The sequence below is a fragment of the Haliotis cracherodii genome, unplaced genomic scaffold (genome assembly GCF_022045235.1).
Source record: "Haliotis cracherodii isolate W230 unplaced genomic scaffold, xgHalCrac1.p SCAF_2, whole genome shotgun sequence".
NCBI classification, from domain to species: domain Eukaryota; kingdom Metazoa; phylum Mollusca; class Gastropoda; order Lepetellida; family Haliotidae; genus Haliotis; species Haliotis cracherodii.
Window position 1 is genome coordinate 39,356,564 of NW_027266275.1, and position 16,642 is coordinate 39,373,205.

The 16,642-nt window shown below is 39.0% G+C and overlaps 1 protein-coding gene across 1 annotated transcript; it reads right to left on the reverse strand.

Moving 5' to 3' along the window:
• Nucleotides 1-9,707: 9,707 nt before the first annotated feature.
• On the reverse strand, nt 9,708-11,480 carry LOC139469885 (uncharacterized). Its single transcript, XM_071252206.1, has 3 exons — nt 11,288-11,480; nt 10,450-10,523; nt 9,708-9,911 (listed from the first exon to the last, which is right to left on the reverse strand). Exons 1-3 carry the CDS (start codon nt 11,454-11,456, stop codon nt 9,708-9,710), a joined length of 447 nt encoding a protein of 148 aa, XP_071108307.1. The 5' UTR covers nt 11,457-11,480.
• Nucleotides 11,481-16,642: the final 5,162 nt, after the last annotated feature.

Consider the following 16,642-nt stretch of genomic DNA (forward strand, 5'->3'; position numbering starts at 1 on the left):
ACAACAAACAAACAAACAAATTATCATTTTGGATGCAGTCTTGTCATATAATCTGCTTGTATGGATGTAACATTGTCATATAAATTGTTTGTGTGGATGTAACGTTGTCATATAACCTTCTTGTGTGGATGGAGTACATATTCTGTTGTCATTAATGTTTGTGATTTACACTCTCATATGCAATCAGCCGTGACGCATTTTTTGTGAGGCTGCAATAAACCTTTTTACATAAAAGTTGTGTTTCTTTGTGTTTATGATCTTGCCATCTCTGTGGTTCCGACAACATACAGAGCCAAACAGTGGAAGTATCATTTGTCTGCACGAAGAACACCACTGGAGGATGGATGAGGGAGTGCCGGGTTACCTTGTAGAATGTGTGTGTCGGGCAACCCAGTGGTTGATAACATGAACAGCGACCCACGACGTGGGGGCACGATGTGTCGGCTCATGACTCGGCTCCGAGGACCAGCATGGGGCATTATATTGGTTTGCTGATTTAGCAATGTTCTATCTATATGATGTCAATCTGTAAATAATCGAGTCTGGACTTGACAATCCAGTGATTTATATCAAAAGCATCGAACCACGCAATTGGGATCGATGATATGCTTCAACCAAGTCAGCGAGTCTGACCACTCGATCCCGTTAGTTGCCTCTTAGACAAGCATAGTCGCCTTTTGCGGCAAGCATTGGACGCTGAAGACCTATTCTTCCCTGGAACTTCCCGGGTCGGGGGCACTGGAAGCCAGTTCTGCGTCGAGATTCAGTCTGTTGGAAAACAGTGGTGACAGAGAACAAGATTAGAGAGTGTAAAACTCAAGGGCGGGCAACACAAATACTACACACGAACGGACCTGCCATTTGAAGATTACAGAACAAAATAGTTTGTGTATAATATATTGATGCAAATGATGCCGCAACAAAAAAATATGCCTGTTTGCACACAAAGATCTAAAATCCATCGCTATAAAGGTACACGCCTACAACCGGCCACACATTAAGCTGACACGCGGCGAAAATAACTACAACAGTTCAAAGAGACATAATGCCAAATTCACTCACTTTCTCAGAAATCGTAAAAATGTTAAATAGAACGCCGTAAAAACTGGATTATGACTTGAACATTGACGGTCATCCTTGATATGAGGCATTTTCTGCCATAGTCCCTAGATAAGTGCAATGCTATGGGGTACCCTCGAGCTAACAACTGTAACTATAGTGCCACCTGTTTTCTGCCGCCTTGAACTTCCGCGATGGCAAGATCCTCAGTGCCTCAAGTTTGTCTTGAAGACTAAAATAGGGATCTAGCGGTCGTAATGTCTGACGAGCAGAAACTTCTCAGCCGTGACCTAATTGTCGGTACCCATATTGTTGACAGCTGGGTGATCCGAACATGTTCCTTTACACATGTTACAGGAAGACATTACAGTAAACTACGGTTATAACGAACTCGAAGGGCCTACTAATATTAGTTCGTTATAACCGTAGTTCGTTATAAGCATATATACAGCATAACTACAGGAAATAGTCGGGACCCAAAAAGTGAGTTCGTTTTATCCGTCAGTTCGTTATAAGCGTGTTCGTTATAACCGAGGTTTACTGTATTTGGGAAATATACTTGTAATATATAATTATATATTTAAAAACAAATTCAACAGTATCGTAAGGATACGTATCGAAATCGACACGGTGTTGCCATTGACCGGGGCATTGATTCCTAATTTCACTGTCAGCGTGTAACTTAGTTCCTACCCGCAAATTACGAGTGAAGATCCGGTTAGGTATTTGTCTTGAGCAACCCGCGCTGGTCGTAAGACTAACAGGCTCGCTGACTTGGATGATGCATGTAATCGTATCCCAAAAGGCCTGACAGGAGACACATAAGAAAACTATCCATATGGTCATTATCATAATTTATTCCTCAGGAACAACTCACAAATGAGACGAGCTTTAACCACAGCTTGGTAACAAGATAATTATTAGCTTGCTTGTACATGATGTTTTGAACATTATTCTCCAGGAAAGGGGGCATTATTATTGTCATCATACTCACGAGAGAAGTGAGCATTATTATTATCATTATACTCTCGGGAGAAGGGGGCATCTATATGAACATTATACACACGAGTGGCAACAAGTGTGAAAAATAAATTTCACAATGAATGTAAAAAAATAAGCCACGCCCACCGCGGGGGACTACTTATATTACTACGAAATGTCGGGGAATCCATATTAAGTCGAGGGTATTCCCTTTTAATTTAAATATTCCTTAATAACAGCTTAAAAACACAGGACAGGTTTTCGCTGTGGCAATACTGTGAACATTACATTACCCGGAATAGAATGTATTCCTTGCACCCGACCTAGGACCAAGGATCCGGGTATAAATTGTCCCTACCAACCTATGCTAGTCGTGAGAGGTGACTAAATGGATCAGGTAGGCAGGCTCGGCGACTTGTGTGTCGACGACATGGATCGTTGCTCATAAACCATTGGATTGTTTGGTCGAGAGGAAGGGAGTAACTGTGATGTGTCAAATGACACTGTGTTTGTTTAACGCAGCACTCAGCGATATTCTACCTATATGACGGCAGCCTGTAAATCGAGTCTGGACCAAACAACCCAGTGATTGATATTGTGAGCAACTATCCACGCTGTCGGGCTTAGGTGTGTGTGTGAGTGTGTGTTGCTCCGCGAGTGGGGTATCGCAGTGAGGAGCTAGAACATAATCCCTCCGCGAGTGGAGTATCGCAGTGAGGAGTTAGAACATAATCTCTCCGTGAGTGAAGTATTGCAGTGAGGAGCTAGAACATAATCCCTCCGCGAGTGGGGTATCGCAGTGAGGAGCTAGAACATATCCCTCCGCGAGAGGGGTATCAACAGTTTCAACAAAAGGAGGAAAACAGCAGGAGTGTCCAAAAAGAAGTTCGAAGAAAAAGAAGAGAAAGGCCCCGGAGAAGGAGCTGTGAGAAGTCTCAGCGTTGAATAGCTTGTGATTCTGGCCAACTTACCGACATATGGTGAATGCTTCTATGAACAGTCACGATTATCGTTTAATACTCTACCTCATACGATACTTATGAAACGGACTGGGAAAGCTATGCCCAATCGAAAAAATGCACTTATTATAAAGTGCGATCGACGTAAAAGAGGTCTTTGCAAAAGCGGTCACGACAAAGAGCATGTCGCAAAAAGACAAAAAAAGAAAATCATCATCATTCTCCACGTCTCACGACACTTATGAAACCGAATGGGAAAGCTGTGCCCGGTCGGAAAAAAATATTCCCTAATTATTTGTGCGATTGACGCAGCAGAGGTCTTTGCAAAAGCGGTCACGACAAAGAGCATGTCGCGAAAAGACAAAAAAAGAAAATCAAGCAGAAGGCAATTGGTGTAACCACATTATTATTAACGACATTATTATTAACATTATACACACGAGGGAAGCAGCATTATTATTCTAAAAGATGTAATCGTCAGTTATACTGATCAGCGACTGCGTCCGTGTATTTACCGTTCCAGTGTTTGTTGCACAGTGTCATGTTTGACTCTCTATTGTTACATACCTTTCACATTTAATCCAGGCAGAGCAGGGGCCGGAAGGAGTTGCCAGAAGCTCAAGCATTGAATCGGTGATTCTGGCCAACTTACCCACGTATGAAGAATTCTTCAATGAACAATCATCATCCTTCTCAACGTCTCACAATTCTAAAACCGAATGGTAAAGTTATGCCCAGTCTGAAAAAAAATATTCTTTAATTATTTGTGCGGTTGACGCCGCAGAGGTATTCGCAAAAGCGGCCATGACAAAGGGCATGTCGCGAAAAGACAACGAAGAAAATCAAGGAGAAGGCAATTGGTGTAACCACTGAGTTCAAAGAGGTAAAGACTGAAAACTGGCGCTGTCTAGATGGATAATCTTCTGTTGCTTAATGTCAGGAAGTCGTAGGGCTGTGACCATGGTGAGGATTCGTTTAAAAATAACTTGTTCCAAATAAAAACAAAACTCCCCCAAACGTTCGAGATATCGGCCATTTGCACCATCTTAACAGTCATACGTTTGTACTTCATCATATCAAGTTCAAACAATGCACGGACATGATACTGTTGACATTGATATATCTAGATCTACAGTGGAAAAGTTATGAATATTGTTTTCATAATTAATCTTTTAAAAGTAATAGCGACATTATTGTAGTGTTATTTAGGAGATAAATATTTCGTTTTGTAAGATTTGCGTGATGTTATGCTGAATGGATGTACGGAAATTTCATTTGAACACGACGCCGTAAGGCGGAGTGTTCAAATGAAAAATTTCCGTACATCCATTCAGCATAACATCACGCAAATCTTACAAAACGAAATATTTATCGACATTGTAACATGAACGTTAATTAAATCGATATTTAGGAGGAACTAATTTACTGAGCGCATGACACAACTAAACTGTCGTTAGTAATACGTCTCCTCGTGCTCACCTTCGAAAGGATGCATGATATGGGGTGCCGCGAAACCGATCAATGGTTTCGAGGTACTCCAATAATGAGGGTCCATTTTACGAAAGGGGTGGTCACATGTTCAAGCTCATTTCTCAGAAAATAAACAAACAACAGGAAATATCACAAATTCAATTCTTTATCACAGTTCCTCATCTTACTTGTAATTTGTAGTTATGCGTAACTATGAAATACAAATAATCAAAATTAGAAAAGACGTACATACTGTTTGGCCCCTGTACAAGATAGTGTCAACTCGCCTGAAACTGAGGTGGTGACAAGAGACGTCAAACGTGCGAAATTTCAGACATGCAGCTTAGCTGGGATTGAAAAAGTTGTTTACTGTTACAGTAGAATAACATATGTGAGAGAGGCCGTGGAAATTAGCAGAAGAATTAACCTGGAAATTACTCACGGGAGCAGTGGACAGTGGCAGGATATTTGTATCTATGACAGGTACCAAATTACGTTCGTTAGCGAGCTGCTCCTGTCTCTGAAAAATGTTCGAATAATGTCGTTTTTGAGACGAGCACGAGTCAATGGAATACGACTTCAACGATTCATCGGATTTGTGGCCGGTAATTCTGAAAATCTCGCGATTCAATACCTGCGTTTGACAGTAAAGTGACGGCAGTTTGCAGTGTGAAATTCCCGGTCTTGGATAATGTTTATGCTGCGCTCAAATGGCGGCCCCCTGATGTGCCTGTGTATGGCAGCACGCAACCCAACAAAACTCGATTTTGAGTAAAGGTCTCCCTCAGCATTTCTGACTTCGGCATAAAAGAACCTCAGTCTCTCATTCAGTTGAAAAGCAGGAAGCTCTTCGAACGTGGGTTCAAAACCTCGGAAACCAAGCCATTCTGGGAGTGAAAAGATTGCCGTGTTCAGGGTACAAATGTGACGGTAAGTGGGAGTATTTCGTTATTATTACGGTGTCGTGTTTAAATGAAATTTCCGTATATCCATTTAGTATAACATATCTCAAATCTTACAAAACGAAATATTTAATTTATGTTAAGATTTTGGTCAATCTCGTTATATTATTGCCAATTTTTGCGATGACACATTGGTCACGCTTTACATTGCTATTATGGCAATGGTGTAAGGGAGGTAACTCTCGCTGATGTTGATCGAATCTGCGTAGGAATTTTTTTTTATTTGTTTATGTATTCTTTTATGTTTCAATGGCTTACGTCGAAATATTTTAACTCCCAGTAGATTTGGAGAGGTTCCTATCCACGATGTCCTGTACTGCTTTTGTATCAAGGGACGCGAAGCGGTGACTGGACGCTTGAACTTTGGGCTCTACGGAAACGCTGGCTGTATTTCCTAGTTCGGGGGCCATCTCAGAACGGTTTTCAGCTTCAACAGCTTTTTGTGGGTTATAATAAGAACAAAATTAGGTGGATGTCATTATAGAGTTGCAATAAATGTTTTTTACTCTGTTAAAAATTGATTTTGTTTTGTTTTTTCCTTTGGCCAAGCCCAAGAAAATTACATTATTTATGATTATGATTTTGTAATTAATGGAAAAAGGTAAATTTCATTTACCTTCAAATTCTTGTATTATCTCAGAAAATGTCTCGTCGCCCCATTCACTCAATATTTCATCGAAATCTCCGATGTGGAAGTCAGGGTAAATTTCCATCTGTTCCTCCATGTTGATGATTTCAAAAATAGTTCCATTAATTAATGTATACATACACGGTGATGAGACCCCAAAAATTCAGCGATGTTATGCTCATTCGACAACACTTTTTAACCAATCAGATCAGGGAACATACCTACATTTATGTTACAATTCATAATGAAGTAGATCAGTGGAGACATGTAGATATTGTTAAAATTTAAACCCACAATGTTGTGACCAACGTACCATACAACGTCGTTAACCACGAACTATACTTCTCAATGATTCTTATGTAAATCAGTTTACTCGTGTGGGCTGACACGTCAATTATTCACAGTCTTTCTCGACAGGTCCTTCCTTTGAGTCCTTCTCCAAATGATGTATGAGGAAATGTGTCGATAGCGCTAGACTGGAACCCTGCCCTTCGCCTCGTAGCGGCTGCAGGCGAGGGGCGCAGGCGCTCTAGGGCCAGTAAACCAGTCAAGGAAAGAACGTGGCTCCCTCATGATTGTGCCCGAATATCATAAACATGTTTAGAGTTATAATTTACACTTAGGTATATTTTTAAAAATATTTTCATAATTATACATGTATTTTGTATGTACGCATATCATTATACATATGTGAGACAAAGATTAAGTTTATTTTAAAGTTTTGGTGACATCTTTCCAACTATTACTCATCCCCATGTAACTTTCTCAAACGGAAAAAAGCAAGGCGCCTGGCGCCGTGCAATATACTACAGGCTGATAACCAAAATATACCTGACTGACAGGGCATGAATATGAATTTGTAAAGTTCCTCTGTAGCCGCGACAAGTATATACACCTGACGAATTCAAAGTCTGGGGGACATTGGATTAATTCAACATAGCCGGTAATCACTAGGGTAGGTCCAGAAAAAGTGTGGAGCATCAGTCAATGTCGAACTGTTAGTAATTCCTTGGACTCCCGACTCCTGATGAAGTTACATTTTGTCAGTAACATTTTGTGGATAGTGTCTATTTTATGTCAAGTTGGGTTCAAGTCAGCAACGTTCATATCCAACCCACGTGACATTGTGATGCCGGCAACCCCGGATGAACTTGTCTGAATGATTCATCAAACTTTTTTTGGTCAAGATTTTCAACACCGTTAGACCTAGGTGTGACCGAAGTTAGGCATAGTTAACCACGGGAAGTTTTTAGATTTTCCTGAAACGTTGTTCACAGGGATTTCCGATTCAATGAGTAGCACAGTCACTATATCCATGGCTAGGGAGTATCTTCATCCGATGTATCCAGGATTTAGGCTTATTCTTTTCATAAAATATCATGACTTTGATGTGGCAGTCCATCGACAGCGTCGGCCTAGATCTACCTTTAGAATTCATCACCACACAAGTTTACAAACCCCTCACAATATGGATTCCCAAGATGACACCTCCACCACGTGTTGTCCGCCAACCCTTCCATGTTTTGTGAACGCTCGATCTCTGTTTCCACTTCACAACACAAGCATTTGCAACGGCCATGTTGTTGTTTGTCGACCTCCCGACCCGACCTTAAAAGTGACCGTATCCCTATATCTTCGATGACAGCACGTGGAGCCGTACAACCAATGCAAACAAAGGACAAATACGGCAATGGAAATATTATGGAAAGATAACTTGTTTCAATGGACAGTGTAAGATGTGACAAAATCGTCTCTGACACAGATACTAGGTTGGTCAGAAGCAACTCCGGGTAGGAAAGTGGCGTTACATTCGTTACTCAAAGTACTTAGGGAACGGGCTATGAAGAGCGCTTGTATGTGTGCCACTTCAGGTATCAAAATTAGAAAGACATACCTGGTGTGCCTGATTGTACTTTTTTATTTTCCGTATGTTGGAAGGTCGGTGGTAGAAATATCAGAAAACAAAGATGTTTATTTTCAGAGGGTGATATCATTACAAATGATGAAATGAAAACAAATAGGCAATAGAAAAAGGTACAGGTGCCTGTTATTTCATCGAAAAAGATTAATTCTTGAAAGAAATAAAAATGATAGGAAATCTAAAAATATATAAGCCGAAGCATACCGAACTAATTCCGAACTAGGCTGCTTACCAGTATCGATCAAGAGAAAGTCCACCAAACTTGAGTGGTTCACTACTGTGGGCCTCTACACAGTGGTTTATTATACTGAAAGATCGTAACAAAGATGACAGTAGTAGCATTTGAAATCTGGCTTTAATGTTCAAAATATCAATCTAAAATTAGAAGTCGTATTTTGTAAATTATTCGTGAAAACGTATTGCAACCCCAATTCAATGTATAATTCTTTCAATCGCTTAAAATGTAATGATGTAATTCGTTCAATACTTATTTATCCCCTTTCTGTTCCAATAGCTACTTCCTGAGAACGTAGAGTTTTCTTATTTCAACAATGTCTTTCAGTTTTGTATGAACGTTGTCTTTATTGAGAAAATATTTGTTTGTAGGAGCAATATCATTTTCATTTTCTGATGTAAAGATTATGATGTCGAATTTCAGTGTATATTTTGCTCAACCGTACTCAGTCTGGTAACTTGACCTTTAAATTACACAGAATTGATAGATATCGCTACACTGCACAGTCAAGTATATATTTAAGTCGTGTAAACAAAACCTGTGGACCTAATTGTGTTCATGTATGTCATAAATATGTTATCCGTTCAAAATGGAGGGTGTAATTTAAATCTGCCGTTCAGCAATTCCATACCGTGCTTAAATAAGACTGGATGGCTGCAGTGACTGCTCGGTATGGGGTGGAGTCATTGTATGGGAAGCTCGACCACATGTGAGGTGCTGTTTTTCCGAAAGATTCGTAGCTGTAGATCTACATTAAATATATCAATGTATATTAGCTACAGCTACGTACCTTTCTTTCTTTGTGGTCTAAAGCCGCACTCACCAATATTCCTGCTATATAGCGGCGTCCTTAAATAATCGACTCTGGACCAAAAAATCCAGTGATTGATATCGTGAGCAACGATTCTCCCACACCCAATCAACCAAGTCACCGAGTCTCTTACGACCAGCATTGGCTCCGTGGTTACGGTCCGATTGTCAAGGAAGCAATGTGTAAACTAACGAAGAACGAGCACATAAAGATATAAAACACACTGATTTCAAGTAATTTATTAGGAGTATTAATTTTATTTTATTTTATTTTATGAAAACAAAATGCATGTGTGCGAAATACGTCCAAAACTTCTCTGACACTGCAAACAAGTTCTTAAATTCTCACATTATCATAAAAGGAAACCCGAGAATTTTATCCACCCAGTCGCCATCTTAGTTGACTCTTGAAATAACGCTAGGTTGGTTGAAGCAAGCCTTTGGCATGAACCACCTGCCCAGTCATCTCTCGATTCGTGTGTTTTCGGTTTTCACGAGGAGTGCAGAAAATAGCGAATAATAAATAAAATACGAATATTTATGACGCTTTCTTCAAGCAACAACTTTTATCATAAACATGTACATTTAAAGCAGATAAGCCAAAATAGTCCAAAAGGGTCGTCCGAAAGGTCCAAAAAAATTGTAGTTCAAACTACACTGGCAGAGATAATAAATCCAAAGTCTATCTCTCCGTGAAGAAACTCTGGAAAATGTATTTCACACAGGACACAAGGACGGCCGAGCATGACTGGGGCTGCTTGGTTTCTTCACCAAGATCTATCTCCACAACTTGAGGGCGGACTCTGGGCGAAGGGACGAGGAGGGAGGTCTGGGGGTCGGGCTGGGATGAGAGGGGGTTGACAGTGATGGTGAAGACACTGGGGCGCTAATAGAGAGGAAATAAATGTCTTAATCATTGAAATCGGTATTTAATAATCGAGGGTGACTTGAGAACGTCGACCATTTTCGTCATTAATACTCTGTTTTACCTGGACATTTAAACAAAGAAGCAAGTGAAGACAAATTACCTCCCGACAAACAAAGTAAAAGCGACGAAAACGTCCCATAATCACAATAAATCTTGTTTTGTACGAGTCCGACTATATTATGAGAATGTGTTTCTGAATCACTATCAAATTGTGGTGGTAACAGGTATTGGCGAAAAGGTCGGAATAAAGTTTTATCATACATTTCAGAATAAGGGCTTTGGCTATGTAAGGAAGTGGCAGAATAATGAAAGTCTCCTCCCTTGTGTTGTTTGTTAGAAATGAGTACTGATTGTTAGAAGCTTCATGACTACTGAATATGTAATATTTGTCTTTGTAATGTTTGACTTGTTTCGAACGTTAGTTGCAACTGTTCTCGAAAATGTATTTCTTATTTATAGGACACATTCACACAACTTCAACCTAATGATGACCTACAGGATCTGGGACAGGGAGATTCGTTTGGGAGACGGGGGTTGGGGAGGTCCTAAACCTGTGGAGATCGTCCAGAGCTACAATAAAATAAATACAATAAAATACAAAATCCTACCTATCCTCATTGTATAGACTAGAACATAGACTGAGTTTATTAAAAGTAACTGCGTGCTTGTGTTCTAGCTGCCAAATCAAATTATTGCAACGTTACAGGGACTTTGGTTGAGGTAGGTTGGTCCCTTTTGGACATTATGGAACATGAAAGACGTACTTTACCAGTCCCTTTGACAACAAGCGTAGTTGGGAGAGGGTACTTAGAAACCCACACTATGAATACGGTATGCATAAACTCTTCTGACATGGTTCATAATTGACAGTTTTTATTGTCAGAAAAGCCTCGAGTAGATCCCACAGCTAGGGGAAGTAGGCTAAGGGACTAGAAAACATTTATCACGATACTTTACAGTGATTCATATGATTTTACCATGGTAGTGAATTTGTACAATTAATATTAATCACTGAAATCACTTCGCTGAGATAATTATGAGCTTTTTACAAAATTAAAGGAAGCCTTGGTCGACACATTCACATCCATACACATTCACTTCACAAAAGACAAACACTTGATCTTTTGCAAAACAAAATATAAATCCCCTACACCAATATACAAGGGAGCGAATGAGTCATTCTCTTTTACTTTTAATGTTACCTAGGCTAAGGGAATCAAGTTTGGAATAGGCCTACAATCAGCCCAAGTGGGCTTCAAAATGTATCAATCTTCAACCTTTCAAATCAAGATGAGAAGCAAACATATTTTAACACTGAGAACACTAATAGATACCTTGATGATAAACCAAAGCAACAGAGGCATACATCGTGCAGAACGTGCGATACGTGCGGGATAAAGAGCAAAATGCAAACACAGACGTGGAAACAAAGTGCAGCAGCAACAACCAAAATGGCGTCGTTTGTGAATAACGGAAGTGACAACGGTCTCCATGGAGATCCATCAGCGATCGTCGTCTCTCGCTCCTTTCCGTAACCTGTTTTTCTCGGAATAACACGCATATGATTGGGAAATCTGTTTTACTGTTGAATGACATAGAATCTTGAATCTTCCTAATCGAAAAATTCATTTCGACTAATCCTTCTAAAACTATTTGTAGTAATATAACTACAAATTGGCAACATAGTATAAATAGATCCATATGAAGTTTATTCTGAACCTCTTGCCTCTCTTAGGAGTTTTCCTTTCACAGCGAAAACAGCATAAATTAACCTTCTAATCGCCGATTATCATAACTGAGAATAATATTTGTATTCATCTAAGTTTAAGATAATCTATACTTGTACTTGTGTTTCATTCAGAAACAGAAAAGAAATTATACAAGTAAACGGTCGGCCGTAGTAGATATCAAGGACTAATTCATGTTAACCCCCTGGATGCCACAGGGACATATATGTCTCTCCTCTACAACCCTTACTTTGAAGTCGATTAAAATTCAAAATACATCACTCACACAAATACACTTCACAGTTTTGAATAAGGTGGGCAATTCCCTGTTCTGTGATATCATCCATTTTAGGCCAAGCATAAGTACTCAAAATGACCCCTGATAATTAGTTACATCGTAAATGTCGCCATAGATTGTCAGAATGTTTCTGATTACTTACATGTCACATTTATGTATATACGATCCCTGAATCAACGAAAGTCCCCTCGTAAAATCCCGCGTACTGTTGACAGTGAACACGCCATTTTGTAAAAGTCGGTCACCGATTGTGATGTCATACGTCAACATTGTTGTACTTATTTGGTAATTTCTTTGAGGTGAAGGTCCTTGGATGAGAGTGCACACGATCATTGTATCATGCTGTATACAGTTTCAGTTGTGATGTAGATTTTACATATCTCTTATACATTTTATCACACAATTAATTTCACTTTGGATATTTGTCAATGTTCAAAATGATATCATATACGTAAATATAGGCCACAACATGTATGAACGATCGAACCTTTGATCATCTCCTGTTTGTTTGAACATTGTTTACATAACAATTGATACGTGTATAGTGACGAATACGATATTTCTTTTCTTCGGACAAGTGTTACAAAACGAAGTGTAAATGTAACTGCAGCATGTACGTATTTCTTGGGATGTGTAATAGTCAATATTATTCATAGTTCATATAACCAATGTCCATGAATAGCCGTTTCATTTTATTTTATAACCAAAACTGAATATATTACTTTAACAAAATGGATAATACTTTTCATTAAAATATATACACACATTTCTGAAAGAACTGTCTTGGTCTTTGAATTGTTTTTTTAATGTCGTTTGATACACAGAACAGTGATATCTAACGATTCGTCAGGTGCGCGTTTGTCACAAACAATTTACGAAGTATTCCCCTCGTTTTGCATCATATAATCAATGGGTTCATTCTTTTTTCAATATTGTGATTACAGGATATGAAACTGTTTTCTTTATTTCTCCAGGAATTGTTAAAAAGTATAAAAATAAAACCCATGCCATGTACCCCTTTGGTTCAACCGTATTCGATTATCCTGATAGAGCTTTCTACGCATCTTTTATTGTGTAATTCTGAGACGAGATGAAGAGAAATAATAATGAACAAATATATTGAATATAAGTTTGGTTGTTTTTCTTTTGGGTATTTCATTACGTAAATTGATGCCAAACAGGTGCGTGTCTTATACATTTAAGATAAACGATAAACTATCTAATTGTTTACATATTCAAGACATTATGTACTTGGTGAAAGCAGCCGTTTTATGTTGTGTCGAAAAAGCGTCAAATTCCGTTTTCCGATTTTCCGTTCCATGTTGTTGGTTTGGTTGGTTTGTTGTTTTACGCCGCACTCAGCAATAGCTAGCTATATGACGGCTGTATGTAAATAATCGAGTCTGGACCAGACAATCCTGTGATTAATGTCATGAGCATCGATCCACGCCATTGGGATCGATGACATGCATCAACCAAGTCAGCGAGCCTGACCACTCGATCCCGTTAGTCGCCTTTTACGACAAGCATAGTCACCTTTTACGGCAAGTATGGGTTGCTGAAGACCTATTCTCTCCCGGAATCTTCACGGGTCTCCGTTCCGTGAACGAAAATCAGGGGAGATGTATATTAATCAAAATACCAGTGTCGTCTTGCGCCGACGTTATCAAAGACATTGAACCAGCCATGACGTCAAAAGGAATGGTGTTATGTTTTTGTATTTCATTACATTTGATAAGGCTAATGCTCCATTGATAATTGTACAACATTAGTCAAATTACACTTACACAATCAGGAGGATGTTGGAATCTAAGGACTAAGTTATAGGTTAGATAGGGCCATCCATTTCTCTATTACCTCTTTTTTATGAAGTACGATTTCATCATTTCTTATGTTTGTTTTTGGTGGGTTTTTTTAAAAACTAAACGTATACAGTTTCAATATCGATATATGTGTTGGGATAGTTTGGTTCCTCGTGAACAAAACACCACGAAAATACATTGTCCTTACCCACAGCTAATTCTCTTCAAGTGACCCGAGTTACAATAAACTAGTGCTAAGCATAGCGGAGTTATGTCCCCTTTTCTTTGTACGTGTGTAACCTCTCTGTCGCCTTTAGACGTCATAGAGAAAAATCAGTTTTCGTCATTTACGGCATGCTATTTTGGGCATTGAATGTATGTCGCTATATATACGCATACAGTGTCTTAGACAAGAGCTTTGAAACCGAAGTGGGTAGGTTTTATGCATCTTTTACCAATGTTCCTGCAACATCACGGCGGGGGTCACCAGAAATGGTTGAAACCGAAGCAATGATCCAGCGTCTGATTATCCTGTTTATCTTGGAAACAGGTTTACGTTTTTACAGTCTTTTGCAACTGTGATGCTTATATATTTGGTTATTTTCGCTTAATTGATATATCGTTGTAAGAAAAAGGTGGATATTGTCATTGTACTGTCATTAGTGTATGAATCATTTATTCATGATTTCAAAGTTGCTGATATTTCGTTTGACCTCCGACTCAAAAGACAAGCAGTTACACATATCAGCTATAAACACGTACTTATATTTTAATTTGATGCAACAGCGGTTTTCGTATACTTTGACCTTGACATCTGGATTGATTCTCATTGGTAACCTGCTGCCTACTTGTAAATTTTGAAAACCAATTTTTGTTCTCCAAACTGTACAAATAATTTGTCTAGAGTTACGGATTTCATATGGAATGTAGAGATAGTTCCGAACTAGCTTGCTTACCAGTATCACGATCAAGAGAAAGTCCACCAAACTTGAGTGGTTCACTACTGTGGGCCTCTACACAGTGGTTTATTACCTACTGAAAGATATCGTAACTAAGATGATAGCAGTTGCATTTGAAATCTGTCTTTAATGGTTCAATATCAATCTAAAATTAGAAGAAGTTGTATTTTGTAAATTATTCGTGAAAACGTATTGCAACCCCAGTTCAATGTAAAATTCTTTCAATCGCTTAAAGTGTAAATGATGTATTCGTTCAATGCACATTTATTCTCTTTCTGTTCCAATAGATACTTCCTGAGAACGTATTGAGGTTTCTTACTTCAACATTGTCTTTCAGTTTTGTATGAACGTTGTCTTTATTTAGAAAATATTTGTTTGTATAAGCAATATTATTTTCATTTTCTGATGTAAAGATTATGATGTCGAATTTCAGTGTATATTTTGCTCAATTGTCCCCAGCAGCGGTAGAAACTAACAGTTTTAGTCCACTAGTCCTTATAATGATAACATATAGCAAAACCCTTAAAAAGGGCAAATTTCTACTGGTCCTTATGATACCTTAACTGTTGGGCAGTTTAGCAAGGGCTATAGGTGCCAATTTCTAACGCTGACTGGTAACTTGACCTTTAAATTACACAGAATTCATAGATATCGTTACAATGCACAGTCAAGTATATATTTAAGTCGTGTAAACAAAATCTGTGGACCTAATTGTGTTCATGTATGTCATAAAATCTGCCGCCATTTTGTATGTTATCCGTTCAAAATGGATGGTGCAATTCAAATCTGCCGTTCAGCTATTCCATACCGTGCTTAAATAACGACTGGATGGCTGCAGTGGTTGGTTGGTTTGTTGTTAAACGCCGCACTCAGCAATATTCCAGCTATATGAGGGCGGTCTGTAAAATATTCGAGTCTGGACCAGACAACCCAGTGATTGATCCACCGAATTGGGATCGATGGCATGCATCAACCAAGTCAGCGAGCCTGACCACCCGATCCCGTTAGTCGCATGTTACGACAAGCATATTCACCTTTTACGACAAGCATGGGTTGCTGAAGACCTCTTCTGCTCGGTATGGGATGGAGTCATTTTGTGGAGAGCTTGACCACATGCGAAGTTTTGTTTTTCGTAGCTGTAGATCTACATCAAATATATCAAAGTATATAAGCTACAGCTACGTACCGTTCTTAGTTTGTGGTCTAAAGCCGCACTCACCAATATTTCTGCTATATGGCGGCGTCCTTAAATAATCGAGTCTGGGCCAAACAATCCAGTGATTGATATCATGAGCAACGATTCTCACCGTCGAGGTACGAGGACACCCAATCAACCAAGTCACCGAGTCTCGTACGACCAGCATTGGCTCCGTGGTCACGGTCCGATTGTTAAGGAAGCGATGTGTACAATAACGAAGAACGAGCACATAAAGATATAAAACACATTGAGTTCAAGTAATTTATTAGGAGAATTAATTTGATTTAATTTTTGATTAATGAAAACAAAATGCATGTGTGCGAAAAAAGTCCAAAACCTCTCTGACACAGCAAACAAGTTCTTAAATTCTCACATTATAAAAGAAAAACCGAGGATTTTTATCCACCCAGTCACTATCTTAGTCGACTCTTGAAATAACGCTAGGTTGGTTGAAGCAAGCCTTTTGCATGGACCACCTGCGCAGTCATCTCTCGATTCGTGTGTTTTCGGTTTTCACGAGGAGTGCAGAAAACGTAGTGAATAATAATAAAATACGAATATACATGACGCTTTCTTCAAGCAACAACTTTTATCATAAACATGTACATTTAAAGGAGATTAGCCGAAATAGTCCAAAAAGTTCGTCCAAAAGGTCAAAAAAAATTGTAGTTCAAACTACACTGGCAGAGATAATAAATCCAAAGT

Bases quoted from the DNA above. Each gene is read 5' to 3' on its own strand.
- LOC139469885 (XM_071252206.1), bottom strand. From the start codon at position 11,456: ATGGATCTCCATGGAGACCGTTGTCACTTCCGTTATTCACAAACGACG. The intron at 10,524-11,287 runs GTATCTATTAGT...ATTTTATTGTAG, and splicing joins TGCTTTGGTTTATCATCAAG to CTCTGGACGATCTCCACAGG. The intron at 9,912-10,449 runs GTAGGTCATCAT...CCTCTCTATTAG, and splicing joins ATCTCCCTGTCCCAGATCCT to CGCCCCAGTGTCTTCACCAT.